The sequence below is a fragment of the Rhinolophus ferrumequinum genome, chromosome 19 (genome assembly GCF_004115265.2).
Source record: "Rhinolophus ferrumequinum isolate MPI-CBG mRhiFer1 chromosome 19, mRhiFer1_v1.p, whole genome shotgun sequence".
Taxonomy (NCBI): domain Eukaryota; kingdom Metazoa; phylum Chordata; class Mammalia; order Chiroptera; family Rhinolophidae; genus Rhinolophus; species Rhinolophus ferrumequinum.
The window spans coordinates 5,398,941-5,416,717 of NC_046302.1; the positions used below are offsets into that span (position 1 = coordinate 5,398,941).

At 34.7% G+C, this 17,777-nt stretch overlaps 1 protein-coding gene across 2 annotated transcripts in view; it reads left to right on the plus strand.

Moving 5' to 3' along the window:
* The window catches only part of PTPN2 (protein tyrosine phosphatase non-receptor type 2), an 83,507-nt gene that overhangs the window by 10,747 nt on the left and 54,983 nt on the right, over positions 1 to 17,777 (plus strand). For both annotated transcript variants that reach the window (XM_033087560.1, XM_033087559.1), the window contains exon 2: positions 14,161 to 14,251. In XM_033087560.1, coding sequence (XP_032943451.1) covers positions 14,161 to 14,251 — 91 coding nt within the window. The remainder of the gene's footprint in view (positions 1 to 14,160; positions 14,252 to 17,777) is intronic.

The following is a 17,777-nucleotide window of genomic DNA, read 5'->3' on the forward strand; positions in this document are numbered from 1 at the left end:
GTTATTAATCCTTTGTCAGGTATATGATATGCCAATTTTTCCCCAATTTTTGGTTTTTCTTTTCACTGTATAGTGTCTTTTGATGCACAGTTTTTAATTTTGATGAAGTCTAATTTATTTCTTTTGCCACCTGTGCTTTTGGTGTCATAATTTAACAAACCATTGCCAAATCCAAGATCATGAAGATTTTCAATCCTTATGTTTTCTTGTAAGACTGTTACAGTTTTAACTCTTACATTTAGGTCTTTGATCCATTTTCAGTTAATTTTTGTATATGATATATGGTAAAGGTCCAACTTTGTTCTTTTGTATGTAGATATCCAGTTTTCCCAACATTGTTGAAAAAAAAGACTGCTCTTTCCACATTGAATGACCTTGCCCCCCCCCCCCCCGTCAAAAATAAGTTGAATGTAGATCTGAGGGTTTATTTCTGAACGTTGTGATATTCCATTGATCTGTCTGTCTTTATGCCATACCACACTGATTTGATTACTGTAGCTTTTTAGTAAGTTTTATAATCGGGAAGAGTGAGTCTTCCAACTTCGTTAATTATTTTTTGAGATTGTTTTGACTATTCAAGTTCCCTTGAAATTGTATATGAATTTCAGGATGAGATTTTCATTTCATCCAAAATTCTTACTGGAATTTTGATAGGGATTACATTGAATCAGTATATAGCCTTGGGTAATTTTGTCATCTTAATATTAAGTCTTTCAATTCATGAACACAAGATGTCTTTCTGTTTATTTAGGTTGTCTTTAATTTCTTTCAGCAGTGTTTCATAGTTTTCAGTGTACAATTCTTTCACGTTGGTTAGGTTTACCCTTAAGTCTTTTATTCTTTTTGATTTTATTGTAAATGGGATTGTTTTCTTAATTTCCTCTTTTGGATTGTTCATTGCTAGTGTATGGAAATACAGCTGATTTTTGCGTGTTAATTTTTGTGTTTTGCAACTTTGCTGGATTTATTTACTAGCTCTAACAGTTTTTTTGTGTGGATTCTTTATAGTTTTCCTACATATAAGATCGTGTAATTTGTGAATAGAGATAGTTGAACAACTTCTTTTCCAATTTGGATGCCTATTTTTTTGCCTAATTGCTCTGGCTAGAACTTCCAGTACTGTGTTAAATAGAACTGGTAAAGTGGGAATATTGCCTTGTCTTGTCCATGACCAATTAATTTTTTCCCTCAATAACTGTGTGCTTTTATCATAGTGAATAATCCATCCTTCCTCCCTTTGTCCCCCCATTTATAATGCTATTTTTGTAATTTGGAGAATTCCTTTATGTGTGTTAGGTAAATCAAGCATGAATAGCGCCTGCGTAATCTGACCTCTCTGTACCTGTTCATCCTCATTTCTTGCATTTCCTTCTCATGGACCGCAAGTCTTGTGTTGCTTATACTTCTTGTAAGACATCAGTTATTAATTTTTTCATTCATTTTTTATGTACTTTCACATATTTGTGACTTTGTACAAGCTATTCTTGTCTGCTTGGATCCATCTTTTCCTACTTGTTTATATGGCATACTCCTTCCTGTTCATTCTTCAGGTCTATTCATGCACTGTGCTCTTCACTCCCTTAGGCGAAAATAAATCTTCTTCCTGTGTTCACTTTAAATATGAGCATACTTTTTTTATGGTACTTATTATACTGGCTCCTTGAGTCTCAAGGAAAACTCAGAGGTCTGATTTTTAAAAAGAAAGTCATCAGACAATTGTACACATAGGTGTAAAAGCTAATAAGAATAGTTAATGGAAAATGAGAAATGGATATAATTTTTCAGGTCCTTAATCCCGTGCAGTAGAACCTTTTTTGTTGTTTTATTTATCATTGAAATGACTGAAACACCGTGATCTGCATTATTATTTAACATTAAAAAATCTGCATTATTTTTTAACATTAGAGAAGGGTCCTACCCGCATATTTGAGGTTTAGGAGATTTTGGTAGTAAACAGCGTGAGCATCTACAAAAGCTTGGGTAAGGGCTGATGCCTGTATTTTCTTTCTGGAAAGATGAACAAACAAATATTAGACACGTGAAAAACTTATCACTACAAAAAATGAGACTAATTGGATCATTTATAGTATGTGAAATACTGAGGATGCCAAAAAAATGTATACAAGTGGATACTTTGATCAATATTGCTCAAACAGTAGTTTGCCATGATCAGAAGTGTCTGGACGCTGATGGTAACCACTTTGAGCACCTCTTGTTGCTGAAGTCAAACATGACTTGTATTCATCTTTTGTTATCGGTATATATTAAGGATTACAATTTTAATACAGTTTTCCTTTCTTAAAATGTGTATACATTTTTTTGGCATCTTCTGTAGTAGTATGAGAAATAGAGAAAACTGGAATCCAGATTCCCAAAATGGTAAGAGCAGGATATAAAAATCAACTGAGAATTAAGAACTTGAAGAGTTCTTAAAGTTATAAAACATAATTGTTAAAAGATTCAGGACTCACTATCAAAATAGATATTGCAGAATACCAATATCTATCTATTGCAATAGATATTGCAGAAAACTCAGAATTCAGGAAAAAAATTTTAATAATGAATTTTATGAAGAGTATTTAAACCACATGACAGTCTCAAATCTCTGTGATAAGAGTTCCTGGAAGAACAGGAAACTGAGATGAACTAGTGGAAACTCTCTCTGACCGAAAGAAAGCCTTGAAGTTCAAGATCAGAGGGAACGGAGGGGCTAGGAATGTATTCATAAAGCATGGAACACTGATGAATTTTCTTGTTTGTTTTTTTAATAATTTTACAACTTATCAAGAGTTTTAACATAGTTTATCGTATCTTCACAACAACCCTATGAAATATATTACTATATTGTTTTAAATTAAAGTTCATTGGGGTGACAGTTGTCTGTAAAGTTACATAGGTTTCAGGTGCACAACTCTGCAGTACATCATCTATAAATCACATTGTGTGTTCACCACCCAGAGTCAGTTCTCCTTCCATCACCATATATTTGATCCCCCTTACCCTCATCTACCACCCCACCCCCCTTACCCTCTGGTAACCACTAAACTATTGTCTGTGTCTATGTATTTTTGTTTACTCATTTGTTTGTCTTGTTCTTTTGTTGTTTTCAGTTTTATATACCACATATCAATGAAATCATATGGTTCTGTACTTTTTCTCTCTGATTTATTTTGCTTAGCATAATAATCTCAAGATCTATCTATGAATTTTCTAAGTACTCAAGATAAAGACAAAACACTGCACTGCAGAAACAATAGTGATCTTTAGAGAAGAACAAATCAGATTTGCTCTAATATTGAATGCTTGAAGATAATGGAGTCATGTCACCCAAGTACTGAGAGAAATGGAATAGGTTGTGAACCTTACTGCTAATGTTAAGAACTACTTTTGAAATAATTAAAAATGTAAAAGAAAATATGGATCCAAATTTTAGATTATTTTAAGACAATATGGGGGGTTGGGCTGTAGGAAGAGGGAAGTAAAATCTGGCACAGTTCCCATATTAATAGGTGCTTTTCATGTGCAAAAGAAAGAAACTAGACTGCTGCCTGTCCTATGCACCAAAATTATCTCAAAATGGATCAAAGACCTAAATATAAGACCTTAATCGCATAGAAGAAAACACCAGTAATAAGCTTATGGACCTTGGTCTTAGTGAGGATTTTATGAATTTATCTTCAAAGGTAAGGGAAGTAAAAGCAAAAATAAATGAAAGGGACTATATTAAACTAAAAAGCTTCTGCACAGCAAAAGAAACCATTAACAAAATAAAGAGGCAACCGAGTGGGAGAAGAGTTTTGCAAACAATGCCTCTGATAAGGGGCTGGTATCCAAAATATGTAAAGAACTGATACAACTCAACAACAACAAAAGAACAATCCAATTAAATGGACAAAGGACCTGAACAGACTCTTCTCCTAAGAAGACATACAAATGGTCAACAGATATATGAAAAAATACTCAACTTCACTAGGTATTAGGGAAATGCAAATCAAAACCACAATGAGATGTATCACCTCACACCTGTTAGAATAGCTATTACCAACAAGACAAGTAATAAGTGTTGGAGCGGTTGTGGGAAAAAAGGAACCCTCATGCACTGCTGGTGGGAATGTAAATTGGCACAGTATTATGTAAAACAGTATGGAGGCTCCTCAAAAAATTAAGAATAGAATTACCATATGACACAGCAATCCCTCTTCTGGTTATCTACCCCAAAAATCTGAAAACATTTATTTATAAAGGTATATGTATACCTATATTCATTGCAGCATTATTCACGGTGTCCAAGACATGGAAACAACCGAAGTGTTCTTTGATAGATGATTGGGTAAAGAAGATGTGGTATATATACAATAGAATTTGCACCAACATGGATAGATCTTGAGATTATCACACAAAGTGAAATAAGTCAGAAAAAGTCAAGAGCCATAAGATTTCACTCGTGGGATATGAAACTGAAAGTGACAAATGAAAAGACAATAAAAAACTCATACAGACAAGTTTAGTGGTTACCAGAGGGTAAGGGGGGAGGGGTAGAGGTAGAAGAAGGTAAAGGATGTCAAATATATGGTGATGGAAGGAGATTTGACTATGGGTGGTGAACACAATGCAATATATAAATGGCATATTATAAAATTGTACATTTGCCTATATAATTTTATATAAATTTAATTAAAAATAGTGCTTTTTTGCATTAGTTAAAAAATACAAGTTCAAACATGGTTTTACAAAATTTTAAGACTAATCCCCATTAGAATAGAAACTGTATTTATTACTAGAGAGAAGGAGAAACAAACAACTTGATTAATACAGCAAAAATAAAAATGGGGAAAAGGAAATAAGGAAGCATAATGCATAGAAAACAGTAATCTTTATTAATCACTTCTGGGTGAAAGAAGAAATCAATACATACTGCCATTAGAGAGACTCTAGAAAATAATGAGATGACAGTATTATAAACAGGATTTGGCCAGTTTTTAAAGCAAGAAAAAAAATAAACATTTCATTCAAGCTAGAAAAATAGCTGAAATGAAAGCTTTAGGACTGATTGACTACAAATGAAAGGCAGAAATAAGTGACTTAAACCACCCCTTCTCCTTCTAATGGACAGTTCAATTTGACTTATAGTCCCAAGATTCTCATATATCATCAACAGATATTATCTAGAAATTTAGTATAAAACACCATTCCCAAATTTATTCTGGGGATATAAAGATGGTCAATCTGAGAGAGTGTAATACTATGATTAATCCTAATTGGTTAAAGGAGAAAAAAACATACACATGTCAGTCAAAATAGCAACAAAAATTTTTCAATACTTAAGAATAAACTTAAGAAATCTGTCAGGTTTACTTAAATTAAAAAAAACAAGGAAGACTTAAATGGAAGACTTGGTATAGTAAAGATGTTAGTTCTCCCTAAATTGACGTGTAATTGAAAAAAAAAATTAGCTTAAAGAATATTTAAATTTAAGGTTCATCTGAAAGAGTAAACACCGCAGAAAAAACAAGGCAACTTTTGAGAACAAAGAAAAAAGGACTTTAGTCCAACTGGCAAAGCCTCGCCCCTAACCTTTCTTGAGAAAATACTGGCAAAATACGCTCATGATCCAAGAGTTCCATTTTTAGAGGGTTATCAAGAAATACTTTGAAATATGTAAGGTCATATATGTAAGGTCATACTTAAGGATATTCGTCACATCGTTTTTAAAAATTGTGAAGTTTTGGAAATCTAATTGTCTAGGGCAAAATAAGTTATGGTATATTTTGTTACAGAACTTGTAACAAAAGGTTCTTGATTCAGAGTCATTAAAAATGATGATGGAGTGTATTGACAGGAAAAAATAACCATGCTATTTTAAGAGATTAAAGCAGGCATATAAACAGTATGCCTGTGTAGTTCATTCTTATTACAGTTTATTTTTTTTAAACTTACTTATTTTAAGTGTGTTTTTCCAGGACCCATCAGCTTCAAGTCAAATAGTTTCGATCTAGTTGTGAAGGGTGCAGCGCAGGGTGGCCCATGTGAGGATCGCACCGAACCAGCAACCTTGTTAAGATCACCGCGCTCTAACTGAGCTAACCGGCCACTCCTAATGTTTATTTTAAAGTATACATTAATGTCTTCTTATCATAAAGTAAAAAGTCCAAAAAATTTAAATTATCTCTGAATTATGTGGTAGTGGATAATTTTCCTTTTTGCTCATCTATATAGAGTCCTAAGTTCTGACAATGAATATATATTAAAAGGTAAATACATTTTTTTCTCATATAACAAATCACATATAAAAACTCAAAGTAAAGCACTTGGTGGCCACTTAGTATAGAGACAAACAACTGTATTCATTTTGATAATCCCCTAAGGCTGTAATTATGTTATTGCCTAGTAGATTAATGTGTGTGATGACTCATGAAAAGGTTAAATGACATTTCCTATGTTCATGTTTTAGGAAACAAATATGTAATGCATTTTAGAAACATTTTCATTAAAATTTAAATATTTTGCACTTTTAAAACTATCAGTTACTTGGAAATTTTACTTTTGAAAGAATACCTGGGGCCGCCGGTTAGCTCAGTTGGTTAGAGCGTGGAGCTCCTAACAACAAGGTTGCCTGTTCGATCCCCACATGGGCCACTGTGAGCTCCGCCCTCCACAACTAGATTGAAACAACTACTTGACTTGGAGCTGATGGGTCCTGGAAAAACACACTTAAAAAAAGTTTAAAAAGATGAATAGGGGCAGCCCCGTGGTTCAGGAGGTTGGAGCGCTGTGCTCCTAACGCCGAACCGCGAGTTCGATTCCCACATGGGCCAGTGAGCTGCGCCCTCTACAGCTAAGACTGTGAACAAAGGCTCTCCCTGGAGTTGGGCTGCTGTGAACAGCCGTAGGTCGTAGGTCGTTGTGAGCTGCTGTGAGGGGCTGACCAACTACCGGCTGACCACTGCCTCAGCCGGGTGGAGTGCAAGGCTCATTCATAATACCAGTATGGACCAGGGAGCTGTGTCCTACAACTAGACTGAGAAACAATGGCTTAAAAAAACGGGGGGAGTGGGGGCAATAAAATTAAATTAATTAATTAAAAGACCTTAAAAAAGTTTATATTAAAAAAGAATACCTGATAAGGCTAGGTGAGTGAAATCTTAGTCCACTAGGGTTAACGAGATTGTAAAAGAAATTTTCAATCACTTAAGAGACTAACATTTTATAGGCATATTCATTTAAAACTAAATGTTTACATTTTCAAACATATAACTTAAATCATAAAGATATTTAGCAGAAAATATTTGCTTATTTCACTTCCAGTAACTATAATGAAAATTTTTTTCAAAGAGCTTGTAATTCAGACTATTTGTAAAGCAGTTAGTTTATAAGAACTGTCTCCATAAGAAATAAATATATATTAAACACTGCTTGGTCTTACATTTAAGAATTTCTCATTCTCTTATTCTTACAAAGTAAGGAGGTTTTAAAACCATATTTTCCCTTTCTGTCCAAAACATGTTACTGTTTTATATCCAGGAAAGTAAACTTTTTGATGAGCTAAATGGTTTTATACGGGGCTTGTAAAAACTTGCCATTCAAGCTCTATCAAAAATATGAGCCGTAGTTTGCCATTCATTGCTGTGAATGTCATTCAGGGATTCATCAAGAATAGGTGATTATATTGCTTATGAAATGAAGAGTAGCTGGATGCTACACAAGAAAGTGTCGTATTCTTGGATTTCAGCCTAGCATTATTTGAGCCTCAGCAAATTTGTTTCTCTAGTACATAGTCAGTTTTCCTTACTTCAAACCATGTCAAAATAAATTTGAAGACAAATTAAATGTTATGTGTATGAAACTATTAAGAGATGAAATAATAGGAGAAAGTAAATATGTTCAGAATTTAAAATTATAATCTACTGATTGGAGATAAAAGATAATGCCATTGGTTGGAGTGGATTGTTTTATAATGTTCTAAAAATTAGGGTTCATAGAAAAGGAGGTGATGGGCAATCTTACTTAATCTTACTTAAGAGTCAACTCACACGGGTATATAAATTTCTAATACAGCCAAGGAGCTAAATGAATTTTTCTCCCAAATACCAAATAGTGGCTTAGTTGTTTGTATTGGTTTGTTATTCCTTTGTAATTATCATATGTTATCATTCCAAGAGATTATATGAATTTATGCTACTACTGACATGATATGAGTACCTGTTTTTTAAATGGCTGCATAATATTCAATTGGATGTACCACAATTTATTCAACCAATTTTTTTCCCTGTCATTGGACATTTAGGTTATTTCTGTTCTTACAACATTCTAAATAACTCTGTGAAAGGTATGTTTGTGCATGAGTTACTTACATTTTGGATCATTGTCACTAAAAAAACAATTATTGAGCTATTCTTAGTTTTGATTTTGAGGGAAAAGCATATAAAAATAAATGGGATTTTTTAAAATTTTGGTTAAATTATATTTTAAAACAAAGATCCTTCCCACTTAAATTTAACTTTAATTAAAGGTAAGAGTTGGTATTAGATTAGAACAGTGGTTCTCAACTGTGTGTTGGTGGGGGCATACTTGTTTTGGATTTTGCTGTCCAGGGACACTTGGCAATGCCTGAAGAGACTTGGTTGTCACAGCTGGGAGGAGGGACACTACTGACATCTAACGAGTAGAGGCCAGGGATGCTCCTGGTAAACATCCTGTGATGCACAGGACAGCCCCCACAACAAAGAATTATTTAGCCCAAGATATCAGTAATGCTGAAGTTGAGAAACCTTGATTAGCAGGTTTTACGGCTGTCTGGGAACATTCTTGATGTGATATTTAGGGCCACAAGAAAACTGGGTCCCCTCTGCTATAGGAGGGGAATGTTTTAGCATCAGAACATCAGTAGAGGCTGATTTTGCCAAACATGGTTGAGCTAGGGAATAATTTAATGCCTGCTTCTCAAAATGGAGAAACACCATGTATTTTATTGCTTACATAAAACGCTTATAAAATTATTTTTTTGTGTTGGGTATTCCTGAAAATCCTTCCTTAGTGTCGGATCTAGTTGTTGAGATTTGGCTATATTGTGTGAGAGACCTGCATTTAGCTACATGGGAAAGAAAGGCAAGCAATATCTGACTTAACAAATAGGGGCTTATTTTTCTCGAGATTGGAGTCTCCCGAGTTGTTACCTGTGGCTCCATGATGTCGTGGATGACCTATTCTCCTCGATTTCTGCTTAGCCTTCCTTAGCCTGTGCTTTTTACCTTGGGGTCACAGGATAGCTCCTGTCCATCCCTATCCCTCACTCCCCACATCAAAACCTCTGGGCAGGCAAAAGTGAGGACACTGGTCAACTGAGCCAGCCCTTTCTATGAAAGCTTTCCTGCAGCCCAGCCCAGTGATTTCTGCTTTTTCCCATTGGCCAGAACTGTGTACCATGACCATTCTTAGCTGTCCAGGAGGCTGGGCAATACAGGTTTTCAGTTGGGCTTATTATTCAGTCAGTAAATAAAATTAGAAACCTTTAGTGAAAAAGAATAGATATTGGAATAGGCAACTAATATGTACCTCTCGACTTGCTTTTAAAGTATTGGGTGTTCTCGTCTTTCTAAATGCACCGAAATTAGTGAAAGGTACAGGAGAACAAATAATAACGTGGGAGATTTGAGAGTTGTAGAGTTATTTCGTTTTTGGTAATTAACTGAGAAAACAAAATGTTTCTTAACCCCAAGGACTTGGCTGTTTCAAGATGTTTTGTAAAAATCTCTTCCCTACCCCTATACTTGGGCCCTACTCTATTTTAACTTATTTTTTTCTTTGCAATATCAATTATTATTTGTTTCTTTAGGATAAAAATTGGAATCAGCAGCTGACAATGGACCTAAATGTGGAAAATAGGTGTATATGTATAATAGAAGTATTGAAGAAAGGCTGGTATGATGGAGGGAGTCATACCATCTTTGCCCATTGTTAACTTTTTAAAAATTATAATTCTTTGTATATTCTGGATATTAATCTCTTATCAAGTATTTGATTTGCAACTATTTTTTCCCATCCCGTGGATCACACCAACCTCTTGATGTGATTTAAAAATTGTATGTTAGCATTAGGACTGATATTATACTGGTATTTATTAGTATTTTAGCTAGTTTATTTTAAAGTAATACATGAACGAAAGACTATATGAATATGTGGTTTAAAATTCAAATGGCACAAAAGGTCTCCAATAAAAAGCAATTAAAAGGACAAAAGGTTACTTTGGAAAGAATGAAAGAGGGGCAGGGATTAGGGAATAGCCTTTAGCTGTATCTTACATGTTTTATTCTTTTTCTAAGAAAAGAGATTGGAAGCAAATATGCCAAAAGTGGTAATACATGCTTAATCTCACTGGTGGGAACATGGGTGTCATGTTATCGATATTTTAATTATGAAATATTTCAAACAGAAAAATATTGTTTAGTTACATAAATCTCTGCCCTTCTCTAGATGTCTGGTTCCCCAGTCTTTATCCCCACAAGTTACTAATTTCTTGTTTCCTTCTATAATTACTCATTGTATTCTCAGGCATATTTATGTTTGAGTGGAGTTTCCCTCCCTCCCCGAAATGGGACGTACTAAACATATCCTTTGTACCTTTTATTCACTATGCAGTATATCTTTGAGATTGTTTCATATCAGTGTATTTTCCATGGTTCCCATGTATTCCACTGCATTAGTGCGTTATAACTCTATCACCAGTTCACTCCTGAAAGACATTTAGATTGTTGGCAGTTTTTCACTATTATGCAGAGTGAACATCCTTGTGCATAAATCTTTGCACATAGGTATGTGACTATATGTGATACCAATTCTGGCAGTGAAATTGGTGGTTCAAATTTATGGTCTTATCAAATTGTTCTCGGAAAAAACATTGTGCCAATGTATATTCCCTCAGTAATGTATGAGTATCTTCACTCTCTTTCTCTCACCTACTTAGTGTTATCAGAATTTTTTACTCTTGTCAATCTGTTTTTTCCTGCACTTAATACAGAAGAACTGTCAACAGATGGTGCAGCCACTGTGGAAAACAGTATGGATGGTCCTCAAAAAATTAAACATAGATCTACCTTATGACCCAGCAATTCCACTCCTGGGTATTTGTCCAAAGAAATCCAACATTAATTCTAAAAAATATATGCACTCTTATATTTATTGCAGTGCTATTCACAATAGCTAAGATTTGGAAAAAACTGAAATGCCCATTAATAGGCGATTGGATAAAGAAACTGTGGTATGTTTATACAATGGAGTATTACTCGGCCATAAAAAAGAATGAAATCTTACCATTTGCAACAACATGCATGGACCTAGAGAATATGATGCTAAGTAAAATAAGTCAGACCGAGAAAGACAAATACCGTATGATCTCACTTATATGTGGAATCTAAAGAACAGAATAGACGAGCTAACAAAACAGAAATAGACTCAGATATAGGGAAAAAACATGGGTGGGAATAGGGGAGAAGGTGAAGGGATTGGAAAGTACAAATTGGTAGTCAAAATATGGTCATGGGGATATGGTATACAGTATGGGAAATATAATCAATAATGTTGTAAGGATTATGTAAGGTGCCAGGTGGGTACTGGACTTATCAGGGGGATCACGTCATAGACTGTGTAGATGCCTGACCACTGCACTGCACACCTGAAGCTGAAGTAGAATAATATTGAATGTCATCTATAATTAAATATATGTTTTTTTCCCACAGGATGTAAAGTAAAGCATAGGGAATATAGTCAATGGTATTGTAACAGCTATATACAATGTCAGAGGGGTAGTAGATTGGGGGAGGTTATCACTTTGTGAGGGGTGTAAATGTTTGTTACGTAGCTTTGTATACCTGAAACTAATAAAAGATAATAAAATCTGTCAACAGAAAAATGTATGTTAATTATTTTAAATTAATACTTTTCTTTTATATCAGTTACCAATTTGCAGTATATTAAAATTACCTATACCTTGCAGTGTTTTAGCTCTACCTAAAATCTTTGCGGTTTTGCAAACAAATATAAGCCTAGACCTGAATTTTAATTTTACATATAAATTAAAATTTTTTTTTATTGGGAAACAATGTGTTTTTCCAGGACCTATCAGCTCAAAGTCAAGTTGTTGTTTTCAGTCTAGTTGTGGAGGACTGGCAACCTTGGTGTTATGAGCACTGTGCTCTAACCAACTGAGCCAACCAGCCACCCAACACGTACAATTTATTATTTGACATTATAAAACTTATAATTAATGTGTGGAAATGGTTGAAACATTTTTCTCTTTTCAGCCAGTAACGATAATTTGTTACAATATGCTTTCATGGAAAAATATTTGAAACTGAAAGATACTATTTCTGACTTATATGATGAGGCTGGTGTAATTTTGATACTAAAACTGAATAAATTGTATGATAAAAAAATATTAGGGCCGGCCTGGTGGCTCAGGCTGTTGGAGCTCCGTGCTCCTAATGCCGAAGGCTGCGGTTCGATTCCCACATGGGCCAGTGGGCTCTCAACCTCAAGGTTGCCGGGTTTGACTCTTCAACTCCCGCAAGGGATGGTGGGCTCCGCCCCCTGCAACTAAGATTGAACAGGGCACCTTGAGCTGAGCTGCCGCTGAGCTCCCGGATGGCTCAGTTGTTTGGAGCGTGTCCTCTCAACCACAAAGGTGCCGGTTCGTCTCCCGCAAGGGATGGTGGGCTGCGCACCCTGCAACTAGAAAACGGCAACTGGACCTGGAGGTGAGCTGCGCCCTCCACAACTCAGACTGAAAGGACAACAACTTGTCTTGGAAAAAGTTCTGGAAGTACACACTGTTCCCCAATAAAGTCCTGTTCCCCTTCCCCAATAAAATCTTTAAAAAATATATATTAGCGGTCTGTTCAACTTAAAAATACGGATGCACATATTTTAAATAAAATAGTGCTGGTACATCCAGACAATGAAATATTATTCAGCCCTAAAAAGAAACAAGCTAATCAAACCATGAGAAGATGTGGAGAAACTTTAAATGCATATTAGTAAGTGAAAGTCTATTACTGTAATTCAACATATTACCAGATTAAAGAAGAAAAGCTATCTGATCATCTCCATGAGTGCAGAGGAAAACATTGAATAAAATTCAGTACCCATTCTTGATGAAAACTGTTTAGCAAACTAGAATTTGTTTTGTAAATTTGAAACTAGAAATTAAAGAGATATCTTCTGGGGCTGGTAAGGGTGGTGGCAGGCAAGACAGTGGGGAACCCACAGTAAGGGTATTCGGTGAGAAATGAATAATTTATTTATGCTTTATATCTGGTGCTTAACTTTTAAAATGCTTTTTCCTCGCGTGGTAAATAGTATGAGCAAGAGCACAAATTAATTTTTGCTGTTAATGCATACTTTTTTTTGGTTACGTTTCTGTTTTTACTTGAATTCTTAGAATTATATTTCATTTGGGAGAAAAAAACCTGGCCATGTTGTATACACCAAGTAGCTGAGTGCCTAGTCAGGGATCCCCTCACAGAATTTGTTCTCTGGTGGATTGGAATACAGAGAATTGGAATAAGGGTCCTAAAATGAGCATCAGGCCTACACTTGTTGCTAAATATTTATAACTCTAGAAATAAAATATGAGGATATTTCTGGCCTCAAAATAAAGTAAAAGTTAATAGGGCATGAAGCTAAATAAGTAGGTTAAACTTTTAAGATAGAAACTCTAAAATATAGGTAGATGTTATTAAGAGAATTTAGTCAGAAATTTCAGTATGATATAGTAGTTAATCTTAGGTACCTCCATGGCATTAATTTTGTGTTACATAAAGTGTTTAATGTTGCTTGTAGGTGTTGAATATAGAATGGCAGGAAATAAATATATCAAGAGCAGAGACTTTGGTGCCCGAAGTCCTGGGGTCTGCTACTTACTAGCTTTGTGACCTTTGTCAGATTGTTTAACCTCTTATAGCGTATCATCCCTCACATATAATATGGGGAAGGTAATCGTTCCCATTGGTGTGAGAACTGAAGGAGATAAAGTAGATAGTATGCTTTGCATAGTATTTGGCATATCATAAGTGCTCAATAAATGTTATTTTATACTGGCTGGGAAAATATCTGTTTTGCTATATAAAATTTAAGAAGAATATTGAAATATATTTTTGTTACTTTAAGGAAATTCGCAATGAGTCCCATGACTATCCTCATAGAGTGGCCAAGTTTCCAGAAAACAGAAATCGAAACAGATACAGAGATGTAAGCCCATGTAAGTACCTGTGGGTTTGTGTTCATATGTATGTTTGTTGGTTTATTTAAGGAGGCAGGATACAGTGAAAAAAAAGGTTTGGTGTCAGGGTTAATAAGTACAGTGATTTTTTTGATATTAACATAATGTATATTCTTGAAAGAAAACTTTGAAGGCATAGAATAGTAGAAGGAAGGAAAATTGTCCATAATTATTTCATCCACACAGCCACCATTATTTTGATGTATACCAATTTTTTTGTATGTATAATTTTTCTTTTAAAATAATTGTAGTCATATATGTGTGTGTAGCCATATATATATACTTTTCACATTATTCCATAGCCTTTATTAATATTACTTAAAATATTTATTGATGTTTCTTTTCCCCCAAATTACAAAAGTAGTATGTATTTACTGTAGAAAACTTCTAAAATATAGAAATGTGTAAAGGAAAAAAACCCCATGATTTAAAAACAAATAAAAATTTGGGGGTTTATATTCTTTTGATATTTTTTCTGTGTAAGCATAAATTCAAAATTAGAATCTTGCACATACTAATTTGTAGCTCTTTTCCTACTTAGCAATGCATTGTAAACATTTTCCTATCATAAACACTCTTTTTAATGGCACTAATAGTGCCTTTTGATATGCCATTCTTTTATGTAACAGTTCCCTTTTAGATTCCTGTGTGTAGACACACACACACACACACACACACACACAATTTTATGAATAATTGTAATATCAGGGTTTTTTAAATGTGTTCATCATTAGGTGATTTTATTTTCGTTCTAATTGATACCACTTGTTCAGATATTAAATTGGGCTGTGTTACTGCTCCATAATGTTTCCCCATGTTTGATTTTAGTCGGCTAAACTTAGGTATTCTCTTTATGGCTGCTTGTTAATAGAAACTTTAAAAAAACTATTGAACCTGTTACATTTTGATTTCTGCTCATTCGTGGTTTCTTCCTCTAATTGATGAGGGTATCGTGCTAGGTGCCACGGCCTGTTGTATAGGCTGAATAATCTTACGCTGCTCAAGGCCACAGACATGCCTTCATAGACATTGTATTCCTTGTTAGGTGGGTATGGATATACCACTGAAAATCTATCAATTACTAGGGAAAAAGTACATACTTCTATTTTTGTATGAACAGAATGGTTTTTATGTTGACCAAGTACATTTACATGAAGAGTGCATTGGCTGATTTTGGACAAATCAAATGAGAAGTAATTTCTTAACGTTTATTATAAATTGCTTATTAAATGTTATGTTTCTTTTACTTTTTTCCTTGCCAATTAGAAGTGTTTGTAAAGATCAGTAGCTAGAAGAGAGTGGTTTTCCATTCTATTTCAGTTGCAGTGCACTTGAAGATAATGACAAACTTCCTGTGAAACCTGTGGCTCACTATGACAATAGTTCTGGTATAGGTGTGTGTTCGGGGGATGGCGGTATGGGCAGTAGTTCTAACACTTAGGTACCCTTTCACTACCACCTCCACCCCCCAAATTTTTGGCTGAGAATCACTGAGCTAGAGAGACTGATTCTCTAGTGTTTGCCATGAGTTTTGAAGACAATATTTTCCAGTTGTACACCTTGCTTTGTTGCTTTTAATTAAAAAGAAAAACTTTTTATTTTGATAATTCTAGATTTGCGTGTAGTTGTAAGAAATAATACTGAGATCTTGTATACCCTTCATCTGATTTCCCCCGGTGGTGACGTCTTGCATTACTATGGTAAGGTACACAACCAGAAAATTGACATTGATACAATCCATCCAGTTTTACATGAACTCATTTATGGATATGTTTACTTCAGTGCAGTTATATCATGTGTAGATTTGTGTGATCTCCATCTCAGTCCGAGTGTAGACCAGTGGAATGGTTCCATCACAAGGTCCCTCCTACTATTCTTGAATGGCCACAGTCACCTTGATCCTTTCCTCTATCCCTCAGCCCCGTGTTGCCTTTAATTTTTACATATGTGTCGTAATTGCAATCATTGGTTGTGATTAGCTACATTTGCATCCCCTCATTAGTTTTATCAAATTGCTCTAAATGGAGGAATTTTTGAAAATGGAACTGATGTATTTGTTGTCAGCTTCAGTCTAGGCTTAGTTACAGTTAAGTTCTATTTACTGTGTGGCTGTATTTTTTAATTACCTTACAAATGATCTGGTTATTTCTGGCATTTGTGAACTTTTAGTTATTTCAGGAGTTGCTCAAAATAAATAATTTAAAATTTTGTTGGAGACAATTTTTTTAAACTTGGAAACATGAATTATTTCTGTAATAATTTTTTAAAAGGCCATGAACACAAATGTTTTCAGCTACTGTAAGAGTTACCTAAAGCCACATTTTACTTTCCTCTTCTCTGTATTCTTTGTAACAGAAATCAATACACTTTTAAAGATGATTGTTTAACCATTATAAAAATAACGGAAAGATTATTTGATACTATGAAATCTATGTACAAGTAAGTCAGCCTTTTTAAAAAAACAAAACAGGTTTCTTTTATTTAAAACAAGGATAGGGTTTCTAGGCATCTTAAAATGAAATAGGTTGTGGTGTATGCATTGTTAGGCTTATATTGAATTACTTTTCCAAAATGATGGCCATCACAGTCACCTAGAACATGTTTGTTGTGCCCTCTAATTTACCCAATAAAGCTCTTGAGAGTTTCATTCTCAGTTTGAAGAGTCTAAGAAAGGTATTCAGCATGTGCATTCTTGACAACTCTTAACCACAGCTCAAGTTGCTATAGAAAATTTCAGTACATTTTCTCAGTTTCTTCCATGGCTAATTTTGTTTTTGATAATTATAGGAGAGAATGTTTTAAGGAAAGAGGCTTTCCCTCTTAGATGCTAGTGTAACATGTAAAATTTAATGGTACAAGGGTTCTTTTTGGAGTGGTAAAAATGTTCTAAAATTGGATTGTGGTGATGGTTGCATAACTCTGAATATACTAAAAACTATTGAATTGTATACTTTAAATGGGTGTGTTTTATGGTATGTGAATTATATATCAATAAAGTTGTTAAAATTAAAAAAAATTGGAACTGAGACATTTGCAGCTTAAATTTCTCTCAAATATATGTCAATAAAACCCTTGTGATTTTTTTCTAAGTGTTAAACTTATATACCTGACAGCCTGTTGTATATCTCCAGTTGAAGGCTGCAAGGAGACCTCTGTTCACGTTCTACATATCAACCCTGATTCATACTCATTAGCTCGGGTTCTTCTTCCTGTATGCCTTCTCAGGAAGACAGCCGTTCACCTTGTCAGTACCTGGTATTAGGAAAAGGTGTTTCTTCCTTGGAGTAGATGCTGCTGTGTGCCTTCTTTTGCCACCTGGCTTCCCCTGCTGCCTTTATTCCACAGTGTCCCCTGGAGCTACACTGCTGTGAGCATGCCAGGCAGTGAGTGAATCCTCTCCCCACTTCTTTGTCCTAGTTGAAGCCTGACTCTTCCCTGAGTAAAATGTCTTTCTATTTTCTCAGGTGGAGGCTGCTCATTATTGTTTCCCATGTAACCAGAGAGT